The 27376-nt window shown below is 41.3% G+C and overlaps 1 protein-coding gene across 4 annotated transcripts in view; it reads left to right on the top strand.

Moving 5' to 3' along the window:
- The window catches only part of dgkg (diacylglycerol kinase, gamma), a 161611-nt gene that overhangs the window by 111088 nt on the left and 23147 nt on the right, over positions 1 to 27376 (top strand). For all 4 annotated transcript variants that reach the window (XM_026145634.1, XM_026145635.1, XM_026145632.1 and 1 more), the window contains 2 exons: positions 7951 to 8041; positions 22108 to 22309. In XM_026145634.1, coding sequence (XP_026001419.1) covers positions 7951 to 8041; positions 22108 to 22309 — 293 coding nt within the window. The remainder of the gene's footprint in view (positions 1 to 7950; positions 8042 to 22107; positions 22310 to 27376) is intronic.

The raw sequence follows: 27376 nt of genomic DNA, 5'->3' as shown, positions 1-27376 counted from the left end.
TGATGGATTATGCAGAAAAAATAGAATTGGGCTGAAAGATCTATCGCTTTATCACCTCTTCAGGTTGTAAATCGTGTTTTTAAAAAGTAACTAAGTAACTAAGTAATTAATTACTTTTGAAAATAAGTAATCAGTAAAGTAACGGGATTGCTTTTTTGGGGAAGTAATCAGTAATTAGTTACTGATTACTTTTTTCAAGTAACTTGACCAACACTGATTATAACAGAGAAAAGCTAAAGCTGATTCAGTTGCCTGATCAGAAACGGTGTCAGTGGAAGGGTGGCTGAAACAGGGAGAAAAGGCTGAAGCATGCCAAATTATTATAGGCATGGCAGAAATTTCACATTTTCGGTTTAAACTGTTGTCAGTGTGCACAGATGAGGCCGGCAGAGAGGTACAACAGTGAATGTCTGCAGCCTGTAAAGCATGGTGAAGGCTCTGTCATCATGTCATGGTTTAGGGCTGCAGTCAGCTGTGTTGGAGATCCTGTCAAACTGATGGAATTATGAATGCAGACAAGTACAGACATCTTGAAATATATCTGAATGGAAAAGACTTTCAGCATGATAAGAAACTCTCAGTCGCAGTCATACCTGAATAGAAAAACACAAATGGAACACTATCAGTGATGGATTACTCTGCCCAGAGCCCAGACGTCAACGTTTTTGAAATAGCGCAGATTCTTCTTGACAGTGAAGAAAAATAAGAACTGTAGAATATCCTTCAAGCAGCCTGGAGAACTATTTCTGTGTACTATTTAGTGAATTACAAGAAAGCTTGCCAACAAGATTTCAGGCTAAGTCAAAGAATAAATGTGGTCCTACTAGATATTGACTCGCAAGCCCGATAGAACTGCAGAAACTGTTTTTGCCTGGCTTGGCATTCATTTACGCAGGTGCACAGCTGGCATCAGTAAATTTTGGGAATGTTTTGCTCCAGTGACACCTTTAAAAAGGGGGAAAAAATCACTGATTTGATGTGACATAGTTAATGTCATAAAGTTCAATTAACATTCCTTTAACAAAAAGTATTAGTATTAAGAGTTATGTCATGGTTCAGGCTTTATTATGTGAGGCATTAGCCCTGGGGGGCTGAGGGCTTTTTGAAATGAAAGTCTGCATGAGACGGAGAATCTCATACAGAAATTCCCCCCCCCCCCCCCCCGCCTCTGATGATGAGAAGATCACAAAGGTTGTGCGCTTTACCAGTTTGAACATCTGGCCAGTGTAGATCCAGAAAGGAAATCTCAGGGATTAGTATAAATCATCTTTCTTTCAAAACCACTGTATAGTTGGTATTAGCTGACTGTCATTATGGCCTCTTTGAATAATACCAGCTCAGCAGTTAATGTTATGTTTTATTCTTATTGGGAAAAAAGCCTCAGAATTACCTCACAGTTTGAGATGAAACAATAGTATCTAAATTATATACATTATTATAACCATGTTAAGCATTATGACCACCAGTAAATTATGAATATATTTAATGTGCAAACGTGCACATTAATATACAGAAACTGGACTAGGGAAAGCTTGCATATGTTTCTGATGTATTTTAGAAAGAGTCTCATTATTAGCTGCACTTTAGTCAAAAAAAGCATACTACTTCACCAATTCTCCTCATTTTCAGCTTCATGTATTTATTTTTGGACCGCACTGGAGTAGCTTTGCATGATTCACAGTTCAAAATATACGACGGGAAATAAGGAAAAGCAGAAAGGATCCCTTTCAGCTGCTGAGCAACACTTTGATTTATCCTTTCAATTCAGAATGATATTATCATCTCTAATAAGCTCCCATCTGTCCTGTTTCTTCCAAATTACCAACCTTTTATGCGCCACTTGTGAATTTTGAATTATTTTGAGTTATTATTACACTCTCCCCTCTTTTTTTCCCTGGTTCAGAGGGAAAATCCACTCTCTTCCTGTTGTGCAGACAAGGATATACATGTACGCAAGCAAAGGTTCACAACACACTGGGGAAGTTTTTCTCTTTTTAAAAACCACATCGATACAAATGTTCACTGATATGATCTTTTTCCACCTTCTCTTTTCACTATATTAAATTAACTTCAGTGATAGTAAGAGTCCTTTTAGTAACGGTGTGTTTTATAATACAACACAAGACATTCTTCTAAGTCTAAATAATACTGTTGCTATATTATGGTGAGTAGTTTACATGCACTTGTTGTAATATCTGGATTTTAATGATTTTTTTTTTGAGGTTGGAATGACTGTACAGAATACGTTTTTATTGAGTGCACTAGTTTGAATTTATTTTTGACTTTCTCTAATCCACATAGGTTTAAAAGTATGTAGACTCAAACAGATAGATACACTCACTTAAATCATTTAATAAGTGGTGCTGAGGGTTCTCAGTGTCTTTTAATTTGATGAGGCCAAGACCTGTTAACCTCTTGTTAGTGATCATGATTGGCTCCAACTGGTAGTTTCAGTTTCTGTTTGAGAGCACCACTTAGATTGAGCAACAGTCTGAACAACCGGAAAGTCCAAGTGAAAATCTAAGAAGGAGAACACAAGTTGGAGACATTTCTAAACAGTTGCAGGTTCCAACAGTATAAGTTCATCATTAATTGTATGTAAGTACAAGTTATTCGAATGTGTCATCACCTGACCACGGTCTGGAAGAAGATGCAAACTGTCACTCTCTGATGAAAAGAAATACATTTCTAAGGTTATTAAAAATGTGTATTGTAAAATCAATGCACTGTTGAAAAAGAAAGGTTCAAAGAAATGATGAGAAACATGACAAGTTACTTTTTGCATAATACTCAGTATTTTGCACATTTCCATTGCACTGTCTTGTGTCTGTATCGTCCTGTTCTGTCTAGTGTTGCACTGTCTTGTCTTGTTTTGGGGTTTTTTGCATTCTTTGCACATTGCACTTTACGTAGTCCTGTGTTTGTCTGTTATATGTCATATGTAGCACCAGGGTCTCAGAGGAACGGTGTCTCGTTTCACACTGTACATGGTTGAAATGACAATAAAAGCCACTTGACTTGACATTCATGTCCATGATGAGTGTAAGTGTATATCTCACCAAAAATATACCTATTTTCTCACCTGATATGCTTGTATATGTAGCTATAATTAGCTCTCTTCATAAGCTGCTTTGTCGAGCTAAAAGAATTGGTCAATGAAGCTTTAGGTCACCGATCGCCTGATTGGATTATCAGAGATCAGATATCAGCAACTTCTTACCAGCTGTCTAAAAACACTGCAGCCAGCATTGTGTTAGCCTTCAGGGGCCTGTTCTTCGTACGTCGCTTACTACATCCAAGATCAAATGACACATCCAAGACCAAACCATCGCGCTAACCGTGAGCTCGCTAATCCGGTTCCCCGAACACACCTGCTGTTGACGATTAGTACAGCTGGACGCAGGAATGTGACATCACTGGGTGTCGTAAAAGGGGCTACGCATCGATAGTAGAAACATTGATCGGCAACCCGCTGATTGGTCGGCGAAAATGTCGAAGGGGCGTGCTCGGTATTTTCCGGCAGCAGAGCAAGAACTCTTGAGTGCGGGATTTCAGGAGTTTCAGAGTTTAATTAAAACGCAAGAGAACACTGCAAAGGCTGCAAAAGCAAGGAGAGAGGGCTGGCAGGAAGTTGCTGACAAATCAAACTCGTAGGTAATTTAATAATAATAATAATAATGGAGTGGATTTATATAGCGCTTTCCAAGGCACCCAAAGCACTTTACGATACCACTATTCATTCACTCCCACATTCACACACTGGTGGAGGCAGCTACGGTTGTAGCCAGGCTGCCATATCGTGCCATCGGCCCCTCTGGCCAACACCAGTAGGCGGTAGGGTAGATCTATCATATGACACTATATTGTCCAATATCATATGGCATTATATTATATTATAATATGTTATATTATATCCCCTTTCACATTAGAGCCACAACAGGACCCACAAGAACATGGGAACAAGTAAAAGTGGAATACAGGAGTATTCTACAGAATGGTAATATTTATCTCTTAGATTGCTTTGTGTCTCTTGGCAAGGTAATACTGGCCTGTAATACTCTGTTAGTTTGTTCATAACAGCAACCAAGAAAAGGGCAGAGGAAAAAAAGACAGGTGGTGGTCCTGCACCCCCTCGTCAACAAGTTGGTTAAGTAAATAATACCCTCACGGGAATATCGATATCTCTCTATGAGCACACTGTCGCGCTGAGCTAAAGGATCCTGTCTATCCCGCAATATACGCTGAATTCTGAGGACTCTCCTTATCAATCTTGCACCTTCCGCAATGGGTTGGTCGCGTATACGGACAGGACATGGCTGCGACAGGCTTCCCAAATCCACCTTCGCTTTTATAGCCGTGGTCTCTCATCTTGATTACACGAAGTAATTTACAATTACTACTCTGAAATATGAATTACATCTGTAATAATCACATACATGTAATAGAATGTTAATAGTACATTTCCCTTTTTTAGGAAATGACCTGTATGTATCTGTGTGACATCAATAAAAGGATCAAGTGCTGCATTATCTTTAGTCACATTGATGTTATTTATTTATGGTGAAACAGTGGTAAAATATCGCTGTTGCTTTCGTATAAATGAAGCGGACATACCTGCGTGGCCGCGATCTAATCCTGTTTACATAAAGTAAACCTGCTCCCGAGCAGGTTTACGCTTACGGCTCTGTTGCTATGACAGCAAGTCCCGGATGAGCTTCGGGGAACCGAACGATCAAAGATCACGCGAAATCGTCAACAATCTAATCCAGCTAACTTACTTAGCGAGGTACGAAGAACAGGCCCCAGTTCTTTACTTTATCAAGCTCGAGTATTGTCTTTCCATTGTTTTGCATTTTATCTGTTCAGACATATACAATGATAATAAAGGCCTATTCTATTCTATTTTTCACACTGTTTAAGACCAACAGGGTTTAATTTCTGCTTGCAGAAAACCAATTTAGTATATAGATACTCCATTTTATATAGAAATTGGAGTATCTATATGTCTGTATACCACTGACTGCACTGGGCTTTGTCTGCACTGATTTTCAAAGTCAGGACACATTCTCTGCTAATTAGTTTTACTCCCTGACCTCGTATCCTTCTGATTTCACAACCGGTATGAGAGAGGAGGAGGGATTGAAAAGACGTGGTGGGGTCATAAAGTCATTTTTCATATTAGTGATTTAAAGAGATGCTTATCTGACAGGAAGGGCAAGAAACTCCAAGGCACAGTATACTGGTGAGGGTTTTGGAGCCCCCGAGCAGTACTGAAGTAGTGAAGCACCTGAACTGTGTTTTCATAACAGCACAGTTTCACCTTGTACCTTACTACACCACCAATCTCTGTTCGCCACACTCTCTTTGAATCTTTTGGTTTCTCTGAAGGAGATGTGTCATCTTAAAAACCAGACAGTACTTGTTAAAGTTGAATAGAATTAATAAGTACTTCTCTTTTTTGCAAGTACGCTGTGAAAGCCAACTGAGGGCTCAGCACACGCTGAACTGGAGACTAATAATGAGAGATTAAAGTGTTAGACTTTTTAGACTATTTACGATCCCCTTTGTTGTAGTTTTGCATTAGGTTTAGTGCAGAAACATGGGAATAATGGTGGAAAGGCTTAAGGAAGTAGTCTGCCTCCCTGTTGCACTCGCTGTCCATAAGGGGGGAGGGGGACATGAGTTAATTGCATTTTTTTACAGGCTGTCTCAAGTGGAAGCAGCTTAATGAGGTTAGGCAGCTCGCCTCGTTGAGAATCACAACTGTTCCTAATTGTGATCTCAAATATGCTCATAATCCCCTGATTTGACAGCAGCAGAGGTTTCTGGGGAGGAATTAAGGTGAAAGAGAAAGAGCGAGACACAGAAAGACAATTAGCAGCAAGAAAAACATGTGAACAAGTGTATCAGCTGAAGACAATCGTGCTACCTTTTAAAGAACATGAAGAGTAATTACAGATTTTAATGCTGTGTCTGAAGTCTGTTCAGTATTGTTCTGTCTCTTATTTTGCTCTGTTAAATTTTGAGACTTTTCTAAAGAGCTTCTGCTTGAAATGTCCTATTTTGTTGGGCTAGGATTGCACCTAACCTTGGTGCTGTCATACCTCCATTATGCAACGCTGTTGCGTCAATAACTATGTTATTAGTATAAGCAATATTTCCACATACCAGTGTACCTACTGTGATTTCATTAAACATGCACCACTTTTAGTGATTGCATAAATATGCAGGGTCATCTTTTATCTTCCATCTATGTTAAAGCTAGAAGCTCTAGGAACCCCTTGTTTAGTACTTCACGCGTAGTGATCGTGACAAGTCATGACCAGTGATAGGCCCCAATCCTTAACAGTATCCCCACTTTTTTTTGGCGGGGGGGATTGTGTTTGTCAGAATTATTATTTTTTGTTGGTCACCTGAGTATGAAGAACAATTTAAAAAGAACAAAATGACGTATTCTAATGGCGTAGGTTTAGTGTCAACACAGATGACTGGTTGCTGATTTAGACTCCTGCCATGAATCTCAGCTGAGCTAAAATATAACTTGTGTGTGTGTTTGATGCTGTTGCCAGCATTTATGCTTGTGGTGGTATCCCGGTGTATATGTTTTATATACAGTACCAGCCATGATAGAAACAAATAAAATGCTGAGACTTTTCCCTTCTCGGGTCTCTACTGTTTGTTGCTGTTAATTTCTTTATTTTTATTTCAGAGGCAACCATAGTTGTTCCATCTCTTTGCAAAGTCCCTCAGGTCAACTCCAATAGTTTTGACAATCTCCCTGCAGAAATTTGCTGACATCTGTGAATCCTTATATTATATATTCTTCTGTCACTAATCCATTGAAAAACTGCAGAGACAAAGTATCTACAAATGTACAGGAGTAATCAACAGTACTAAACAGGCCAATCGTAATAGTTGTGGGCTGTGTCGACACAATGTGTAGTTACATTTCTAGGGAAGTACATGTTAGGTAACAGTATAGGGTTTCAGGGGGGTTGGGGTTTAGCACAGACCTATGTTGTAGATTTAACTCAGTAGTATAAATACACTGTTAGAACTCACAGGGTTGAAAGTTCTTCAGACTATTTAGTGCTGTAATACTGTGGATCGTCTACAGCATGTATGAAGAAGATCCACACTGCCCAGTGATCACGAAGGCAACTAACTTCTTGCTACCTTTAATTTCACGGTATGTTATGCAAGGTGAACCAGACTCGCCTGTACAGCACACCTTGTAACCAGATCATATTAAACCCCCAGAGGAAATAATGAATGAAATTAGGATGTTTTTGCCTGTGGACCAGTGAAGGGCACTTGAGGTCATCTTTCCAGACTGATCAAGCAGATATTTCACCTTGACTGAAAACCGTATCATTCAGCCACTATGCAGTCACAGAACAGCAATGAATGACACGAAGATATGAACATAAATAAATCCATCAGGTCACCTCTGACAAATCCGTCTGCAGGGCAGAAATGAACCTTTGCTCAGTCAGGCCCAGTCAGGTTTGCTTTGAATGTTGTGAATCACAGTAATGGTTGCCCTGATACTATAGCCACCACCAGCAATGTTTCACCCCATGTCCCCTCCGGAGGCAACGCTCACGTTGCAGCTCACAGGATGGTTTCGATGAGAACAGCAGAACGCCTGTTTGACAGATGGCGGGGTCAACTTTCTGTGCATTAAATGCTGCCAATGCTACTGTCCCCATTCTAGCTTCAGGGTGCATTGATGGAGTTTTGAACTCTAAGGTCACATGACCACAAGCTGTCCTGAACTGTCAGAAAATGTGAGATGACTCAAGGCAGCAGACAGCTTCAATATGTGTCCACTGCACCCGAACAAATCGTGCTGTAGGCTCAAAACACAGTACTTATGAAGTGGGAGTATTATCTGATATGTTTGCCAAAAGAAAATGTCTGTCCTCTGTGTCCCCTCTGACTCCTCAGAATGAAGAACAAGCTGTGGTACTTTGAGTTTGGCACCACTGAGACCATTTCAGCCACCTGCAAGAAACTAAACGAATGCATAGAAGTGGAGGTGAGTCACAGTCTTATCAAAGCTGCTATCTCTGATGCAGAATTGATGAGTAATGGCTGAAAGTGACTGGCTGGTTAGATGACAAAAACACTGGAATATTGTTTTTAAATACTGAAGACATGCTATATTTGATGCATCAAAAAAGATAAATATGAAACATCCTGTTACAATAGATACCAACAACTTTGGCTTTCTGTGGAACTCTTTATAGAGCTGATACTTAATGTTTTTCCAAAAAAGAAAAAAAGTGTGTCAGAAGTTTACAACAAAGTAGTTTGCTCGTATTAATGAGGCAGGCTATTCATAGCACATCATCAGATTAATGCTCCATAAAGTCACTGATTGCCTCATTCTGTCATACAGCGCTGAATAATCTGTCACCTGGGTGCTTAAAGCACAGCAAGACTCTGAGAAAACACATGAGAAACATACCTTATCAGAAGGCACTGACGAGAAATGCAAACGAGCTCTGTAGCCCACAAGGTTCACATTCCACTGCCTCCCTCCACAACTCAAAAACACCTCATGTTTACATCATGTTATGAGATATTGAGATCAAACGTCATTCCACTATCTAGAGTATTGTGCTAAACATTTGAGCCACCCCTCATTTCTTTATATTTTGCTTCCTAGACTTTCTTGTAATTTTTTAAGTGGTCTTGAGCAAATTTCAAATTTCTGTGGGGTTTCTAGAGGTCTTTCAGAAGTGTTTCTTTTGACATTGACTGTTTTGTCACTCATTTTCTTTTCTTGTACCTGATTTTTTTGTTTGTTTGATGATTTGTTAAGCCTTTTAACACTGACCTAAGAATCATTCAACAATAGAAAGACACATAACTCAAAGAATAACTTAGCACATTTGTTCCCAATTCTTTAGTTCAGTCTTTGAAAAATATGAAAGGTAACAGTTTAATAGGCATAAAATAGTTTTCATTTTTATGCACCAAGAAGGTGAGTCCCAAATAGCTATTAGCTGAAAACTCTGCCTATCTCAACATAGTGTGTACTGTGTCCTTAAACAATTTGAGGAAACCGGACAAGTGGAGGCTGAAAGAAATGTCACGCTTAAAAAATTACAGCAGATGAACTGAAATATGAAAGTTATGTCCTTAAGCAACACCAAAAGAAAGACCCGACAGCCGACCCGAGAAATGCATCTAGGCCTTCAGGTGATCCATCTACTGTTCACTGAAGTTTCATCAGAAAAGTGTCTCAGTGGAAAGTTGGCTGATCACCAAGCCATTCTTAAGGAAGTGAAACAGGAACAAAAGTCTGAGGAGTGAAGATCATCAGTATGTAAGGAGGAAGTCAGGGGAGAGTTGTAACAGTAGTTTTGTCCCAATTCATAGGCCGAATCCGTCGGAGGACCCGGCCTTCGCAGTCTTCATGGGTCAGGTCCCTTGAAGACCGAGAAGGCCGGAAGCTGTGAAATGGGACAGTCTAGCCTTCAGATTTGCATCGCCCCTGTCTCGGTGGAGTTTAATAAACTCAGCCGTCTGCTCCTTGCTATCTAAAATATAACAGGACACTGGAGTAAATTCTCGACCATCTCACACTTCTGTTTAATCAGTTTTCAGTTTGATATTCATTCAGCTGTGTGAAAACTATAACTTTAATCTCAGTCAAACCGATTTACTTAGGAATAAATAAAACATTGAAAAAAGCCAAACAGTAACATTTTTAAGTTATCTAAGTGACGTATATATCATGTTTAACCTGAGTAGTGAAAGACAGCACAGGGTCTGAAAACAATGTGCCGAGAGTTCACTATTCTCGCTGGCTCTAATGAGCCTTGACCACCCGGTTAGCTATCGAGCTATCGGTAACAGACATCAAAGCACTTTTGCAAATATGTGATGTCTTAATAAATAGAGCAGATATTTGAAGTTTACACACAAAGTTTACCATTCTCGCCTGAAAATATGTGAAAAGTTTATTTTGTGACCCAAAAAGAGTAATAAGAGTAATACTAAAACCAACTAGCTGCCGCCATTGTTGGAAACTGGAATTGGCTGGGCCGCGCTATGAATTCTGGGATAGGTTGGTCCACGAAGGATATACCCGACCCATCCTTCAAATTCTGGGAAATGAAGGACACATTTGTCGGCTGCATTTGAAGCAGCCTTCGAATTGGGACATCCTTCATCGCCTGGCTGTGACGTGATCGGCCTTCAAATGCAGCCTCCGAAGGATGCGGCCTATGAATTGGGACATAGCTAGCGAGTGTCTACAGCTATCTGTAAAACACTGTCACAGTCCTGGGTCAGTAACCAAATGTTTTGATTTGTTTTATTATTATTATTAATCTGTGATTTCATCATGGTTTCTGTTTTGTATTTCCAACGCTCTAGTCCTTCTTTGCTCTCTTAATTCCAGTTCTTAGGTTTCGTTCTGGTGCCCCCATGTTTAGTGTAGGTTTAGTTATGTCTTCGTGTTTGCCTTCTTGTTCCCCAGTCAGTCGTGTCTCATGTCGCTCATGTCCCTGTACTCAGCGTTCCCTCTGTTCAGTGTCTAGTCTAGGTCTCTGGTCTGTTATGTACTTCCTGTTTTATTTTGACAGTCCTGCTCTGTGTTCAGCCTCTGTTCCCCGTCTCGTCTGTGTAATTAGTACCAGCTGTGTTTCCCTTCTGTCTCCTGTTTCCTGATTACCCCGTCATGTATTTTAGTCCTCTGTCATCCCCTGCTCGTCGTCGCATCTTTGTCTTGTGTTTCTCTCGTCATGTTTTGAGCCTGTGTTTCCTAGTGTCCAGTTTAGTTTAGGTTTAGGAACAAAATGTCATTGATGCCATTGTAGCATCCACTGCTATGAGCTGCCCTTTGGTGTTTCAGCTGATTGTGCACCTCTCAGTTTTTCAGCGGCTGGGTTAAAGATAGTTGTCCAGGTTTTTCCACTGTTTCAGTGATATATTGCTGCAGAACCTAAGAAATTGAAAGCTTATAAAAAGGAAATGCTGCAAAAACTTGAAAAGATTTAGTAGTGGTATAAATGGTGACGGGGCTGTGGCAATATCACAGTTGGATCGCAACACAACCAATGTGATGACAATGAATTTGCCTTTGACATTTAAATTGGTAGATGTGGTGGGCAAATTCAGGAACATTTAGCAATAATTAAAGGAATTCATTCCAGTAGAACAACAAATGAGAGTAGTTGAGACTGCTGGTACCCTGATGAGATTATTACACAATAACAAATGATACAGGTCACCCTGACCTCAAGGCAATACATTTCTAGTGAAAACGTAATCAGTTAAATGAATCTCAAATCTTGTAACTTGTAACAGTAACTGCAGTACTACATGTTCTTTTAAAAGTCAAATATATCTCCTCTCTGAGTGTTTGTTAGAATTTCCTATAGCTGTGGTCCTAGCTGGATATCAAGCTGTTATTTAATCAAACATTCAAGCCAACTGAGAAACAAATAAACCTGAGCTGGTAGATCTCGTGACCTTTTTCATGTAAGCTTAATATGACTTTTTATATACCCCCTGCTCCTGTTTAAAAGCAGAATTATTCAGCACAGTTGCACATCGAGGACTTCAAAACATAATCATCAAGTCTGTGGGTAGTTTGATGAAAAAACCCAAACAATAGATTTGTTTAACACATTCAAAGCTTGTTCTTGTACCGTAGCCTCTCAGAAATGATCACATAATATGTTCTTCTCCTTAGCCTTCAGCAGCCAGCGCTCAAAGTGCTTCCTGAGATTGTCTGTGCAAGTTACAAAGCAGGCCTTTCATGTAAACACACAGTAGAAGCTTCTCACATGTGAGCATTCCCTCAGGGTAGAGTAAACAGCAGACACATGTACAGGCAGGGAGAGTCAAAGGCAAGAATGGACAGATAAAGCCACATTTCACAGGTGTGCATGTGGAACCAGGACACCCTAGGCCACAAGTCGATGATCAGTTTAGTGATCATGTATTCACCTCTGCAGCTATATCTTCTAGACAAGTGCTTCCCAAACTTTTTCCAGCCACGTACCCCTTGAGACATGTCACCCTCAGCCGCATACCCACTACTACGAACGACTCTTAATTAGTGTCTATAAATACATTGCAATATCGCATGCATAAAGATAAATACTGCACAGTCGATTATTTCTCACCACCAAATGAATTTATCAATATTTTTTAGTAATGACAGAGTTTTAATAACAAACTTTACTACTTAATACTAGCAGTGTATCAAAGGATTTATTAGAATTCACTTTTTTGTCGAGAGCATAAAGGCCATGAACTTTCATTAAACAGAACTTTATTTAATGTGATGGATGTGCTTGAGCAGAGGCACACAGCTCTTCAATGTTTGGCTCAATTTGGGAAAGGCTGAGTCTTAAATCGTTTTCCACACAAAGTCTTGCTCTGTATTTTGTTTTCATGTTTGTTAAAGCAGAAAATCCCTTTTCGCATAAGTATGTGGTGGCGAAAGGCATCAGAGTCTTGACAGCGCGCTTAGCCAGCGCGGGCTGTTCAGTGCGCAGCCCTATCCAGAAATCCGCCAGGTTCTTTTGAGCGTGTTCAACTTTTAGAGATCCATCTGTGGCGATTTCAATTAGGCTCTCCTGGTCAGACGGTGATAACGAAGTAGGCACGGCGGTGAACGGGTGACGTATCCAATCATTTGAGCCGTCCGTCTCTGGGAAGTATCGGCGTAACTGCACCGCCAGCTCCTCAAGGTGCACGTTACATTCGCGCTTTACACTTTTAGATAGTGTGAGATCATTAGAGCACAGAAAATCATGCAGCACAGGAAAGACTTCAGTGTTGTTTGTATCCAAGCAGTTCTTCCAAAGGTTTAACTTCTTTATCATGGCCTCAACTTTATCTTGAACATTGAATATAGTTGCAGAAACGCCTTGTAATCCGAGATTGAGCTCGTTCAGACGAGAAAATATATCACACAGATAAGCCAGGCAGGTAAGGTACTCTTCATCATGCAAATGTTCAGACAGCTCAAAGGGATGGTTACTGAAGAAAACTTTAAGTTCATCCCTCAACTCAAAGAAACGGGTCAGCACTTTCCCTCTAGATAGCCAGCGAACCTCTGTGTGGAGTAATAATGTCTCATGCTCGCTGCCCATCTCATTGCACAACGCAGCAAATAAGCGGGAGTTCAGCGGCCTGGCTTTCACAAAGTTAACCATTTTTACACTCGTGTCCAAAACATGTTTCAAACGGACAGGTATTCCCTTTGCAGCAAGAGCCTCTCGGTGGATGCTGCAGTGTACCCAGGAGGCATCTGGCGCGACTGCTTGCACACGCGAAACCACACCTCCGTGTCTCCCAGTCATGGCCCGTGCGCCATCAGTACAGATGCCAACACATCTGTCCCACACGAGTCCATGTGTGTTCATGAATGTGTCCAGCTTTTGAAAAATATCTGCGGCAGTTGTCCTTTGTTCCAGCGGTTTACAGAACAGCATGTCCTCCTTGATGGTTCCTTCATGAATGTAGCGCACATATACGAGAAGATGCGCCAGGCCAGCCACATCCGTGGACTCATCTAGCTGTATTGCATAACATTCACTGTGGCGTATGCGCAGAAGTAGCTGCTGTAAAACATTTTCTGACATTGCATTGATGCGCCGTAAGACAGTATTGTTTGATGATGGAATGGACTGTATCGTCCTTTTTGCCTTTTCCCCCAACATTGTCCCTACCATATCTAAAGCAGCAGGGAGAATGAGGTCCTCCACAATAGTGTGGGGTTTGTTGTTTTTAGCCACTCTGTAACTGACCATGTAAGATGCTTGTAGTCTGTTTTTATTCATAAGATCTGGCACCTGAATGCAGGTTTTACTTGTTGAAAGTGATTTTAGCTGTCGCTCAAAATATTCCCTTGGTTTATTTTTCAAATGGGGATGATTTGTCTCTAAATGTCTGCGCAAAAGTGAAGGTTTCATTGAGTTCTGAGACAATACTTTTGCACAAATAACACACTGTGGCCGGGGAAATCCACCAATATTTATACACGTAAACCCCAGCGAAATATAATTGTCATCATATTTGCGCTTCTTTGATGAGGTTGTGTTACAGTCCGTGCTGTCATGCTTTCTCCCACTTTGACGCTCCGCATCAGACACTTCATCACTTTCCACATGGCTGGCTCCAGCTATGCTAGCCACTTGGCTAGTAACCACAGATACATCCCTGCTAGCACTACTAGCATCCAAATCTGACGAACACATTGTTGTTGAACAATCACCTGTGCGGTCACTGGAAAATGCATCTTCAGATATGAGCTCATTGGTTGTTGTGGCTGGTGTCTCTGTGGTAGGGCCTTTTTTTCTTGTTAACCACTTGTCCATTTTCGCGCTGCACTGAATGCTTGGAGGCAACTTCAACTGTTAGGTGTCAGTCATTTGGGCAAATCACGCCCATGTATTTTGTCAGAGCTATTTTTTTGCTGAACACCAGAGGGTGGTATATAGTCATGTATTTGACAGGCAAAAAAAACTGCATTAGCGCAAATTTCGGCTTTTAAAACTTTTGATCCCCACTCCAACCCCAACCCACGCGTACCCCCTACAGCCACTTGCGTACCCCCGAGGGTACGCGTACGGTAGTTTGGGAACTACTGTTCTAGACACACATGTGAATAGAGGTGCTGAGCTTTCAACTGATGACCAACTGATGGTAAATTGGATGAGGTGGCAGAGGAGGATGCTGGATTAACCTGGGGCACGTAAATGTATAGTGAAAGTGCGCTGGGGACAACTGGCAGAGCCACCCGTCCACAAAGTGAAAAATGGCTCAGACAGTGGCTGAAGCAAAAGCACAGGTGTGGGAGGAATTCGGGGAGGCCATGGAAAAAGACTTTCGGACTCCCTTGAAGAGATTCTGGAAAACTGTTAGAACTCAGGAGGGGAAAGCGGTGCTCTACCTGAACTGTGTATAGTGTGGGTGGAGCGCTGCTCACTTTGACTGAAGATGTCAGGCGATGGAAGGAAAACTTCGAGGACTTTCTTAATCCCAGTAGTACATCTTCCATAGAGGATGCAGAGTCTGGGGATGAGGGGGACAACTCGCCGATCACCTTTGGCGAGGTCACTGAAGTAGTTAAAACTTGGTGGTAGGGCCCCTGGGGTAGATGAAGTTCACCCTGAGTTCCTGAAGGCTCTGGATGTTGCAGGGTTTCTTGGTTGACAAGTCTCTATAATTTTGATTGGAGATCATGGATGGTACCTCTGGATTGGCAGACTGAGGTGGTGGTTCCCATCTTTTAGAAGGGGTACCGGAGGATGTGCTCAAACTATAGGGGCATCACGCTCCTCAGCCTCCCCGGGAATGTCTATGTCAGGATGCTGTTCGTTAATCAAACCTCAGATACAAGAGGAACAATGCGGTTATCGTCCCGGTCGTAGAACCCTGGACCAGCTCTTCATCCTCTCAAAGATACTAAAGGGTGCATGGGAGTTTACCCAACCAGCGTTATGTGAACTTGACGAACGCATTTGACCGTGTCCCGCGGGCTGCTCTGTAGGAGGTAATAATAATAATAATAATAAATTTTATTTATGAGCGCCTTTCAAGTCACCCAAGGACACTTTACAATATGATAAAACACTTAGTACAACAATGGCAGAATAAGAACAATAAAATAAAAGCACAAGATAAAATTAACAAACAGTGGATTCACAGTGAATATGCAGATTTGAACAGATGAGTTTTGAGTTGGGATTTAAACTGGGGGAGAGAACCAATGTTTCTTATTTCTGGGGGCAGAGAGTTCCACTCCACAGCCTGGGAGCAGAGCAGCTGAAAGCTCTGCTTCCCATGGTGGTGAGGCGGAAGGAAGGTACAGTAAGCTGGGTAGAAGAAGAAGAACGAAGTGAACGGGCAGAACAGGTGGTGGTTAACAGGTCAGAAAGGTAAGGAGGAGCGAGGTTATGAATGGCCTTGAAGGTGAGCAGAAGAAGTTTGAAAATTATCTGGAATTTCACAGGGAGCCAAGGAAGTTCCTGAAGAACAGGGGTGATGTGCTGGTAGGAGGGGGTTCTGGTGATAATGCGATCAGCAGAGTTCTGAACCAGTTGAAGCTTATGGGGGGATTTTTGGGGGAGACCATGCAAAAGAGAATTGCAGTAGTCAATACGGGAGGTAACAAGACTGTGGACAAGAATGGACGTAGACTGGGTGGAAAGAGAAGGAAGCAATCTGTTCATGTTACGTAGATGGAAGTAGGCAGAACGGGTGAGATTATTGATGTGAGATTTATAGGACAGTGAACTGTCTAGGATGACACCAAGGCTCTTAACCTGAGGAGAGGGGAAAACTGTGGAGTTATCGATGGTGAGTGAGAAATGGTTTGCCTTCAAAAGGTTGGATTTGGTGCCAATAAGGAGGATCTCAGTTTTATCCTCATTGAGCTTTAGAAAATTAGAGGTAAACCAGGATTTTAACTCGGATAGACATTCTGTAAGGGAAGAAGGTGGGAGGGAGGAATCAGGGTTGCAAGAGAGATATAACTGGGTGTCATCAGCAAAACAGTGAAACTGAAGATCAGAGGAACAACCTCCTTCTAAACGTCAGTAAGACAAAGGAGCTGATAGTGGACTTCAGCACTAAGCAGGAGAGGAACTACCAGACCCCCGTCATCAACGAGTGCCCAGTGGAGAGAGTGGACAGCTTCAAATACCTCGGAGTTCACATCACGCAGGACCTGTCATGGTCCTGTCACATCAACACCGTGGTGAAAAAGGCCCGACAGCGTCTCTACCACCTCAGACGCCTGAGAGACTTCCAACTGCCCTCCAAGGTGCTCAGGAACTTTTACTCCTGCACCATAGAGAGCATCCTGACGGGAAACATCTTAACCTGGTTCGGGAACAGCACCATGCAGGACAGACGAGCTCTACAGAGGGTTGTGCGGTCAGCTGAGTGCACCATCCGCTCCGAGCTCCCTGACCTGCACTCAATCTACAGCAGGCGGTGCTGGACCAAGGCCAGGAAGATCGTGAAGGACCTCAGCCATCCCAACAACAGACTGTTCTCTCTGTTGAGGTCAGGAAAGCGATTCCGCTCTCTGAAGACCAACACAGAGAGACTGAGGAGGAGCTTCTTCCCGCAGGCGATACGGTCTCTCAATCACACCACCACACAGTACTGACCCACACATATGGTTCTTACACACACTGGACATTCTGGACATTGTTTCACTTCATTACTTAAATCACGCTGCTGTTATTGTGTATATATTTATTTATATTTCTTCATACATTCTTATATAGTTCTATATTGTGTATTTTGTTATACAGTTATTTTATTTTCAACTTTAATTTATATATTTTATCTCATTCTTTCCCAGTTAAATTTACCCTTCATTCTAATTTGTGTTGTACAGTTATTTCATTTTTAACCTTAATTTATATTTTATTCCTTCCTAGTTAAATTTACCCTTTTTAATTTTTCATATTTATTTCCTATCTTATTCATAGCCTTTTCCTTTTTTGTTTTCTTTAGGTCACGAGCAGTTGTCCAAGCATTTCACTACATATCGTACTGTGTATGACTGTGTACGTGACAAATAAAATTTGAATTTGAATTTGAAATTTGCGGAAGATGGTACCTAGAGGGAGGATGTATATTATAAAGAGAAGAGGGCCTAAAACCGAGCCTTGGGGTTCACCAGAGGTGACAGGGAATAGACAAGAGCGGAATGATCTTAGTTGAATAAACTGGGAACGGTCGAGGAGATATGATTGAAACCAGGCGAGGGGTGTGTCAGAGATGCTGAGAGAAGAAAGTCTGCTTAGAAGTACAGAGTGAGAAATGGTGTCAAAGGCTGAGCTGAGATCTAAAAGGACGAGAATGGTGAGAAGACCAGAGTCAGCTCCGATTAGAAGATCGTTAGTGACTTTAAGTAAAGCAGTTTCTGTACTGTGACATGAGCGAAAACCAGATTGAAATCTCTCGTAGATGTTATTATTAAACAGGTGTAAATGAAGTTGAGCTGCAACCACTTTTTCGAGTATCTTAGAAATGAAGGGTAGATTGGAAATCGGACGGAGGTTGTTAAAGTTGTTAGGATCTAAAGAAGGTTTTTTCAGTATAGGAGTGACTAGAGCAGTCTTCAATAAGGAAGGAACGATACCGGTGGTGAGAGAAGAGTGAATGATAGCAGAAATGAGTGGGAGTAAAGAAGAGAGGCAGGATTTCACAAGCCCCGTGGGCATGGGGTCAAGATGACATGTGGCAGGCTTTGATTTACATATGAACTCGGAAATATCAGATAAATCAGGAAGATGAAAAGTGGAAAATGGCTCAAAAAGGAGAAAAGGTTCTGGAGAGGGCGTAGACACAGCATTTGATCTGAGTTGCTGGTGGATGTTATTGATTTTTGTAGTCCAGAACAGCATCAAGGAGTTGCAGGTTTCAGAGGAATAGAAGTGCGGTGGTAAAGCATTGGGGGGTTGAATTAGTTTGTTGAGAACTGAAAACAGAGTCCTTGCATTACTCTCATAAGAACTGATAATACCAGAGTAGAAGCTTTGTTTGGCCTTGTTAATGGAGTCTTTATACTGAAGTAGGTGGTATTTATAGATTTCTGAATCAATAGTTAAACCAGATTTCTTATATTTACGCTCTAGCTGCCGAGCTTTGGCCTTCAGAGCTCGGAGGTCAGAGGTAAACCAGGGAGCAGAGCGAGCGAAGGAAACAGAGTGGGTTTTTACAGGAGCCAGAGAATTAAAGACAGTGCGTAGACAATTATTATAATATAACAACAAATCATCAGGAGTAGAATAGAAGTCCGGAATCTGAACATTGTCCGTAAACTGGTAGTGAGAATGTCCATATCAATGTTCTTGATGTTGCGGAACGAGATGAGACGGGTTGGCTTGGTAGAAGAGCAGCAGAGAGTGAGATTAAATGAAAGGAGGAAGTGGTCAGTTATGGGGATTTCAGTAGCAGAAAGATTCGAGGGAGTAAGACCAGAACAGCAGACCAAGTCCAGGGTGTGTCCTTTAGAGTGAGTAGGAAAGTCGATAAATTGTTTAAATTCAGAGCCTTCGAGACAGGAGGAAAAGTCTCTGGTGAGCAGAAGGTCGTTATTGTCCATGTGAATGTTGAAATCTCCCACCAAGATCACATTTGGGGAGAGAGATGAAAGATGGGTTAGTAGATTAGCAAAGTCACTGAGGAAGACAGGGTTAGGTTTGGGAGGGCGGTATACAGTAGCTATGATGGTGGGAATGGGTCCAGTCAGCTCACATGCAAGGACCTCTAGAGAACTAAAGGTATCAACCTTAACTGGCAGGACTTTCAAGTGCTGGCAAAAAAGGATCGCGAGACCACCCCCACGACCTGAGCAGCGGGGTTTAGAAAAGTAAACAAACCCCAGAGGAGCAGATTCGTTTAGCTGAGAAAAGTCATCAGGTTGTTGCCAGGTTTCAGTTAAGCAGAAAAAGTCAAACTTACGGTCAGATAGGAGGTCTTGGATGAGAGGTCCCTTACTTGTCAATGAACGAATGTTTAGAAGACCGAAGTTGAGTGGAGTATCTTCTTTTTTGCTAATCGCGGTGGGCGCCCTGGGCAGGTGGGCTAGAGATCGATGGTTGACAGCCCGATCAGGGTTCCTGCGAGGGCAGCGAGCAGCAGACCAGAACGATTTAGTTTCATTGGAGTTATGGAAAATCCTGCGGGACCCGCGATGGATGTATCTCCGGCGAGGCTGGAAAGTGATGCCTGGGTGGTAGTGGAGCTCCGCCGGCGACGGGAGCGGCTGTATAGCGGAGCAGTCCAGCCGCGCTATGGTCCGTTGCTACAATCCATTCGATCCTTATACAACCATTGCAAAAGCTTGGTCTGTATAGGCAGCAATAAGTCAGGCTTATTCCTGGTGGGTGTTGGACTCTACCAATGCTGCCCTTTATCACTGATTCTGTTCAGAATTTCTAGCAACAGTAATTCTAGGCATTGCCTAATGATGTAAGGCTTCCACTTGAGCGGTCTCAGAATCTTGGCTCATGTAGATGATGTGGTTCTGATGGCTTCATTAGGTGGTGCCCTCCAGCTCACACTGGAACAGTTCATAGCTGAGTGTGAAGCAGCAGGAACGAGAATCAGCATGTCCAACTCTGTGGCCATGGTCCTCAATCGGAAAAGTGTTAAGCCAGAAGTTTCATCATGTTAAAAGGGAGTTTTTCCATCCTGCTGTCACCAAAACGCTTGCTCACAGTTGGTTTTTCTCTGTTTTCCCTGTATTATTGTAGCATCTTTACCTTACAATATAAAGCACTTTGAGGCAACTGTTGCTGTATTTTGGCGCTATAAAATTACATTGAATTGAACTGAATTGCAGATCTACAGCTGTCTATGATGACATATTTTGGAAACAGCCAAAGACTGGGATAAAACTTGCTGGGTTGTTTGGTCAATGTCATTGCCACTGATTCAAAAGTGTAAAAGACAAGTAGTAGAATATTATGTATCCTACAACAGAAATACATAAATGATTACTAAATGGAGTACTTCAATCAATATAGTTAATTGAACTGTGAGTCATGCATAGCTACTTTAGTAGAGTCCAGGAATAAAAATATAGAGCTGGAGATGAACAGAGTAGGTCACCTTTAAAGAGATGCACTCATACTCACTGGTAAAGCCATTTAGGGTGATTATAACTTTTTAAGATGTGAATGTTACTCATAATGAGAGGAGTGAAGAGTTTTGCAGTCAGCTATGTTGTTTCTGCACTCATCAGTGTGTATGTACACTTGTATCAGGTTCCAGGTGCTCCACAGTTTTACACTCACACGCTAGGTGATAGCACGTCTGTGTTGTCTTTGCATGCCTTAGGCACACAGTGAAGTCCAACATGTGTGGCTGCTTTGACTCAGCACTGCTCAGCCGTGCTTGCTGAGTCACAGCAATGTGTTGTTGACATAGGGTGAATTATTTGCTGAATCTAGATGATGTTAGATACATAAATTAGAGTGAGGCTCAGGAGTGCCAAATGGAATGGCTTTCTATCAGTTAATTCCTCTCAATATGTATAGACAGTAGGCCAACTTATTGTGTTTTATTGTTACATCACACAACAGTACACTTGGCCGCTGTCCACGTGATGAATCAGGACAGAATAAATCTCGTAGTCATAACAACCCACTCTATTTATCACTCTCTTATTCTTTTACACGCTGAGGCTGGCAATTTAAAGCATCTGTGACCTTTTAACTCAGTGTAGATCAGCTTAACATGTTAACAAGTTTCAAATAAAACACGTTATTGATTTATTCAGTACATATATATATATCAGTATACATATGTATAGTAGCAATTCACAATAACAGTCATCTCAAATATCACAGTACAGAAACCCCAAAATTCAGACATGTCCCTATGACCAAGCACTTGATGACAGTGGGAAGAAAAACCTCCCTTTTAAAAGGAAGAAACTGTGGAATACTGTGAAAGAGAGCCAGAGCTGAATAAGCTGAAGGCATATTGCCTGAAGGAAACAGCAGTTGCCTGATCCAACTCTTACTATAAGCTTTTTAAAAAAGAATGTTTTAAGTCTGATCTTAAAAGTAGAGATGTTGTCTGTCTCCTGAATCCAAACTTGGAACTAGATCCACAGGAGAGGGAACTCAGCAGAAGCTGAAGGCTCCGCCTCTCATTCTACTTTGAGGCAGTCTAGGAACCATGAATCAGCCTGCAGTCTGGGAGCCAAGTGCTCTGTTGGGGTAATAAGGTACTATAAGGTCTTTAGGATATGGAGGGGCCTGACTATGTCCTGATAATTACTGTGCACATTGAAAAGGTATGGAGAAGGCCTTTTGACAGTAAAACACACTGAAAACATTTCAAATGCATATTTCCAGTTGTAGCATCATTACTATATCTCTGCACAGATGAACTCCATGCATTATGGATGGCTGTTGGGATAAGGCTGCATTGCATATTAATAAATACCCTGGTGTTAGTCATTCTACAGCTTAAATGAAATACAGAAGAACAAAGCTGAATAGTTAGACTTTTGTGTCCTTACGTGTCTGTCATAAGCATGCCATGAAATCTTTTCATCTGTTTTTAAACCGATTACGTCCTTTGTTGCCTCCTCAGTGTGATGGGATCATTTTAGACCTCAGCAACACGTCCTTAGAAGGCATCGCTGTGCTCAACATTCCCAGTATGCATGGCGGCTCCAACCTGTGGGGCGAGACCAAGAAGAGGAGGAACTATAACCGCATGAGCAAGAAGGTTCCTGACAGGATGCCGGCCAGCACAGTCACAGATGCCAAAGAGCTCAAGTTTTGCATGCAAGGTGAGTCAAAGGTGAAGGAGGATGCAAGAAGCCAGAAGCTGTTGAAAGCAAGTGGTGATATGCTTTCTACGCTCAAGATAAATAATTTAAAAGATTCAGATTTCAGAAACTTCAACATAGAAGCAGGCAGCATCAAAGAACAAGGACAAAAACGCTATGGCAAAATGTTTAGCCAGCTTCTTCGAGCTGGCCCTGAGATTGAAATGTGTGCAACTATGTATGATTCACCTGCAAAACATCTTCAGATTCCCTCACTAACATCACCACAACCATTTGCTCCAAGGCTGACACTACTATGAGTGAAGTGGATGGAGTAGTTGTTGTGCTTCCATTCTGGTGTATACATTTTGTTTGCATTAAGTGTTTTTCAAACAGATTCAATGATGCCACCAACTCACAGTTAAGGCTGTTGTTTATGGGTTTTTTTGTTTTTTACTGTTTTTACATGAATAGTAAAAAAGAGTCAGTGGGTTTTTAACTAACTAATTAGGACACGATTTGCTGTACTTCAAAAGATCTCTTGAGTATCTTAAAGTTGTTACTTTTGGGCTCACAGTTGTGGAGGTGCTGTGGACTTAATTTTGGATTTATTTTCCGTGTGCAAATTTAAAGATAAGTGGGGGCTTAAATGGGAAAAGCACTCCAAAACACATGTGTGACTTAATTATATATAATTTATATAAATTATATATAATATAATTTATATATATATATTTTATATGTATATTTATTTGACAGTGACATTGATATATTTGAAACCGGAGAGAGGAAATCAGCAGGCAGATCAGAGCAGGCATCAAAGACAACAGGTGTGACACTGATTAAGTCGCAAACAGCAAGAAATGAGGAGCTGGGCTGGAGCTGGGTTGCAAAGCGGCTTGCAGATTTGAAGGACTTGTAGGTTAAAGCAGCTTGAGCAGCACAACCTATAATGAGTTTCCTTTTTGACACGAAGAATATCAGCCAAGGCAATAGTTGATGTGGGCTGCCATACAGATCAGCCGATCTGAACTATTTTCCTTTCTACTAAACTACACAGCAACCAAAATAAGAGCACAGCTTTTTAAGGTTCTTTTCACCATCATTGGACAGCAGCAAATAGGAGACAGAGCACAGAGGAAGAAAAACACTGTAAAGGGCCTTGGGCCAGACTCAAACCCATGCTGCTATAGTGACCATGTAGCATATGGTCATCTGCTCAACCCCAGAGTACAGTGTCTTCTTGGGTTACTGAATCAGAGTTTGAGTTAGCATAGGCTTCATACAGTGGACTGAGCCTTTTAGGAAAAATGTCTTAAAACTTTACATAGTAGAATTATAACTTGTAGGAAATACTTTTTACAACTGTTTTGGGCAAACTTATGAAACTGTAAAGCATTTTTCTCTTTTCATCAGATACAGTTTTTATGTGCTGCTGGCACATTGGTATTAAATGTGTTACCTCCAAATATTTGCCCAGATTCGTTCCAAGATGGCTACCAAATTTTGAGATTTGCCTTTAGAAGGTCTTTCTTAAATGCTTGTGTGGTTCTTACACCTCTGTATCACCCAACAACACACTGTCTGTTCAGAGCTCGAGTACTTTAGATCCAAAACCTTTTTTCAAAGAGGAAATATAACAGGTTCTCAATAGAAAATTTAAGAATGTTCTGCTTTTAATAAGAAGGATTGAGTGTAACCTTTCATTGTTCTTGAAGCACAGCTTCCTAGCCATCTGTCGTTATTACAGGCATAAGCTTTTTATTTTATAGGCACATCATCTATGTAGCACCTTTACTAATGCATTCGCCTGTAGAGAGAAAGGACTGAATAGTTTCTATAATGAATCAGCTAGTTTAACTGAAAATCTCCAAATAGCATCAGCACAATCGCTCACCGTCATCCCCTTATGTTTTCTGTCTTTATTAAGACAGAAAATACTTAGAAATAGATGTGCTGTGTATAGGTTCTGTATAGATACTGACGCATAATCTCTCAATGTGCTTTGCAAACTATGCTACTGTAACAATACTGTCACTAGGCTAGTCAGACAGATGGAGGCACTGTGTAGTTGCCAGGAAATAAAGATGCTGTAAAGTATTTCTCAGGACGGTAAATGTAAAATAGATTCATTCTATTTATTTAGTGGCTCCTGGAGTCAGGAAGTGCTGGCATTTAAGGACAGTGACAACCATCAAACATCTGTTATAGATGACTGCTTCAGAATGACCCCAACAATACGTCAGAGAGGAGACAGGAGAAAGCTGAGTAAATAAATAAAGAGAATTATATAAGAGAGACGATACATGCAGACACATTTTTTCAGACTGTGTCCTCAGATCCATGTTACCTTTCAGCCTCTGGGTGCTTTGGATGGTGACTGTTGGATCTGAGACAGTGATGCAATTAACACAAGTTTTCTGACATTGATACGTCCAGGTGGTGAGTGGTCACTATCTGAATGATTCATTTTAGGAACAAAGTTCTTCTTAATTAATGAAGCTGAATAAAAACAAGTACAGTGTTCTCTGTAGATTAGTCATCAAAATAACAACACATCAAACCACTGGCTCACAATTTACTTGGTTTTTAGATTTATTGAGAAAATGATGTCCTCTCCTTCTGGCTTGTCCAAAATGATAAAGCAACTGACAAAAGGTGAGCATAGAGATTATAAAACTATCTGCTGGTTTTATAGTAGACTATTGAAAAACTAGAATGTGATTGTTTAAAATAGAAGCTGTCACGGTCCTGAGTCTAATGACTCAGTGTTTTGTGTTTGTTAACATTATCTTATGTTCTTGTTTATTCTGGTCTTTTGTTAAGATTTGCCATTTGTTAGTTTTCGGTTCGTTACTCCCTCTATTCCTGTTCTGTCAGTTTCGAGTCTGTGTCTCTGCGTGTGCGTTGAGCTCCCTGCTTTACTTTGAAGGTCTGTGTCTTATGTCAGTGTTTTCAGTTTTGTGTGGTCCTCTGTCTCATCTGTGTAATCAGTGTCAGCCGCGTCTCCCAGCTGTTTCCCCTTAGTCCTGTTCACCTCTTCCCCTGCTCGTCATCGCGTCGTCCCTCATCTTACACTGTGTGTTCCGTTTGCTAGCTCGCCTGCCTGTTCACTTTGTTTTGCATTCTCAGTTCAGTTAGTTTTCTGTTCCGATGCAATGCAGCAATAAAGCTGAGTGTTTTGAGTTTACGTCTGCCTCCGTGAGTCCTGCTCTTGGGTCCACCATCCCTGTCTGCCTTCACACAGCCATGACAGAAGCACTCTTCCACATTGCCTTCATTTTGCCTTCCTGTGCATGTGTGTGTGCGTGTGGTTGGGGTAATTGTGTTCACCAGAAGCTTTTGTAACCTCACTGTGACTGTGACCGACTGAGCTCCTTAATGGATGTGAGTGGGCGTAACAGTGTGTGTGATTACCCTCCTTTAGTGGCTTAAAAAAAACTGTGTGTTGGCATTTCAAGTGATTTAAAGTGTAATCTTCTCTAAACACCAAACAGTAATATTAATCTGACTAAGTTGCAACTTTTGGATATAATTAAGAGTTCTTACTATTTTTGTTTTGTTTTGTTAAATCAGCAAGTTACAGTTATATTAAGAGCAAAACAAGGATGTATGAAAGTACCTGAGCTGGAATTTTGGATAGTGTTTGTTTTTTTTCTTTCTTTTATTTGACACTGCTGTCCATGTAACTACACATCATCTTCTTCCTAAGAAAGAACAGTTTATTCAGTAATGCTTTCATAGTTGAAGCTGTGGCTATTAGACCGTCTGGATAATGACACTTCAGCTTGCATTGAGTGTTTCCTGAGAAGAGGTTTTTTTTTTCTGCTGCACCACATCGAAGCCTTTGAAGATTTAAAAACATCATAATAACTTATTTGGGTCTGGAGGACCTTTACCTGTTCTATAATTTATTGAAATATATTTCTATTTAAATTGTTATGAAATAAGTGTGTAAGATTTACAAGCAGTAACCTCTGCAGCTAACAGAGTGAAGCCAACTGAACACGCCCTATAGACGTCAATTTTAACACCCAGCTTTTTTTGGCCTGGAACAAAAAAAGAAGGTTTTGAAATCTACAGAAGGTTGATCCCTTTGTAAGAACTATATACAGTATCATCTTTGCAAGTGCCCAGTTTGGGGAGGTTAAAAAGATGGGTAAGTTTTTGTTACAATGGATTTGACTGTTGTAATTACATGTTTTAGGGCTGTTGCTATGTTACACACATTAGATGTGACAGTTATCTTGACTGTAACGACATGGCAGCTTTTGAAATGTGTGACGGTGACTGACTACCAGCATTACACTTCTAACTGCCAGTGGCTCCAGGGCTGCTGCAATATGGCTGTCATGTCTGAGTGTGGGCAGGCAGGGAGAGAGGACCCAAAATGCAGGACTCACTGAGGCGGAAGTAATTCAAAACACACAGCTTTATTGCTGGTAAGAAGCAGAACAGAAAAACACTAACTAAACTGGAAGAACGGAATGAGTAGGCAGGAAGGCTGGCTGGCAAACGGAGGAAGTGAGGGTAAACAGACGTTAACGATGCGACACCGAGTAGGGGAAGACACAGACACTAAATACAAGAGGTGAACGGAGCAAAGAGGAAACAGCTGGGAGACACGGCTGACGTAGATTACACTGACGAGACAGGGAGAGCACAAAGCTGAACGCACTGACAAAGGGCACAGACCTACAAAATAAAACAGGAAGCACACGCCAGACAGAGACAGACTCGTAAACAGGCATAATGACGTCATGGACAAACAGAGGGACATACGGGCAGAGAAGACTAAGCACAGGCAACCTAAACCAAACATAAGGGCAAGATAACAAAACCTAAACCAGAAATAATCATCATCAACATCATCATCAGATAACTAAAGAATCAGAATATAATTGTAATCAAAACAGTATCACCAGAGAATAACTAATCCATAATGCAAAATAAACCAAAACATAAGAAACTCAAAATACTGGGTCGACCCGACCCAGGACCGTGACAATGGCTAAGACCAGTAACATCTTTATGCATTTGTTTAATGCAAACCAGCTTATGAAATGTGACGGTGTGATCCTTACTGGG

The sequence above is a fragment of the Astatotilapia calliptera genome, chromosome 16 (assembly GCF_900246225.1).
Source record: "Astatotilapia calliptera chromosome 16, fAstCal1.2, whole genome shotgun sequence".
NCBI lineage: Eukaryota > Metazoa > Chordata > Actinopteri > Cichliformes > Cichlidae > Astatotilapia > Astatotilapia calliptera.
Note: the sequence above shows the minus strand (reverse complement) of the source record. Positions and strands in the feature narration are given on the sequence as shown.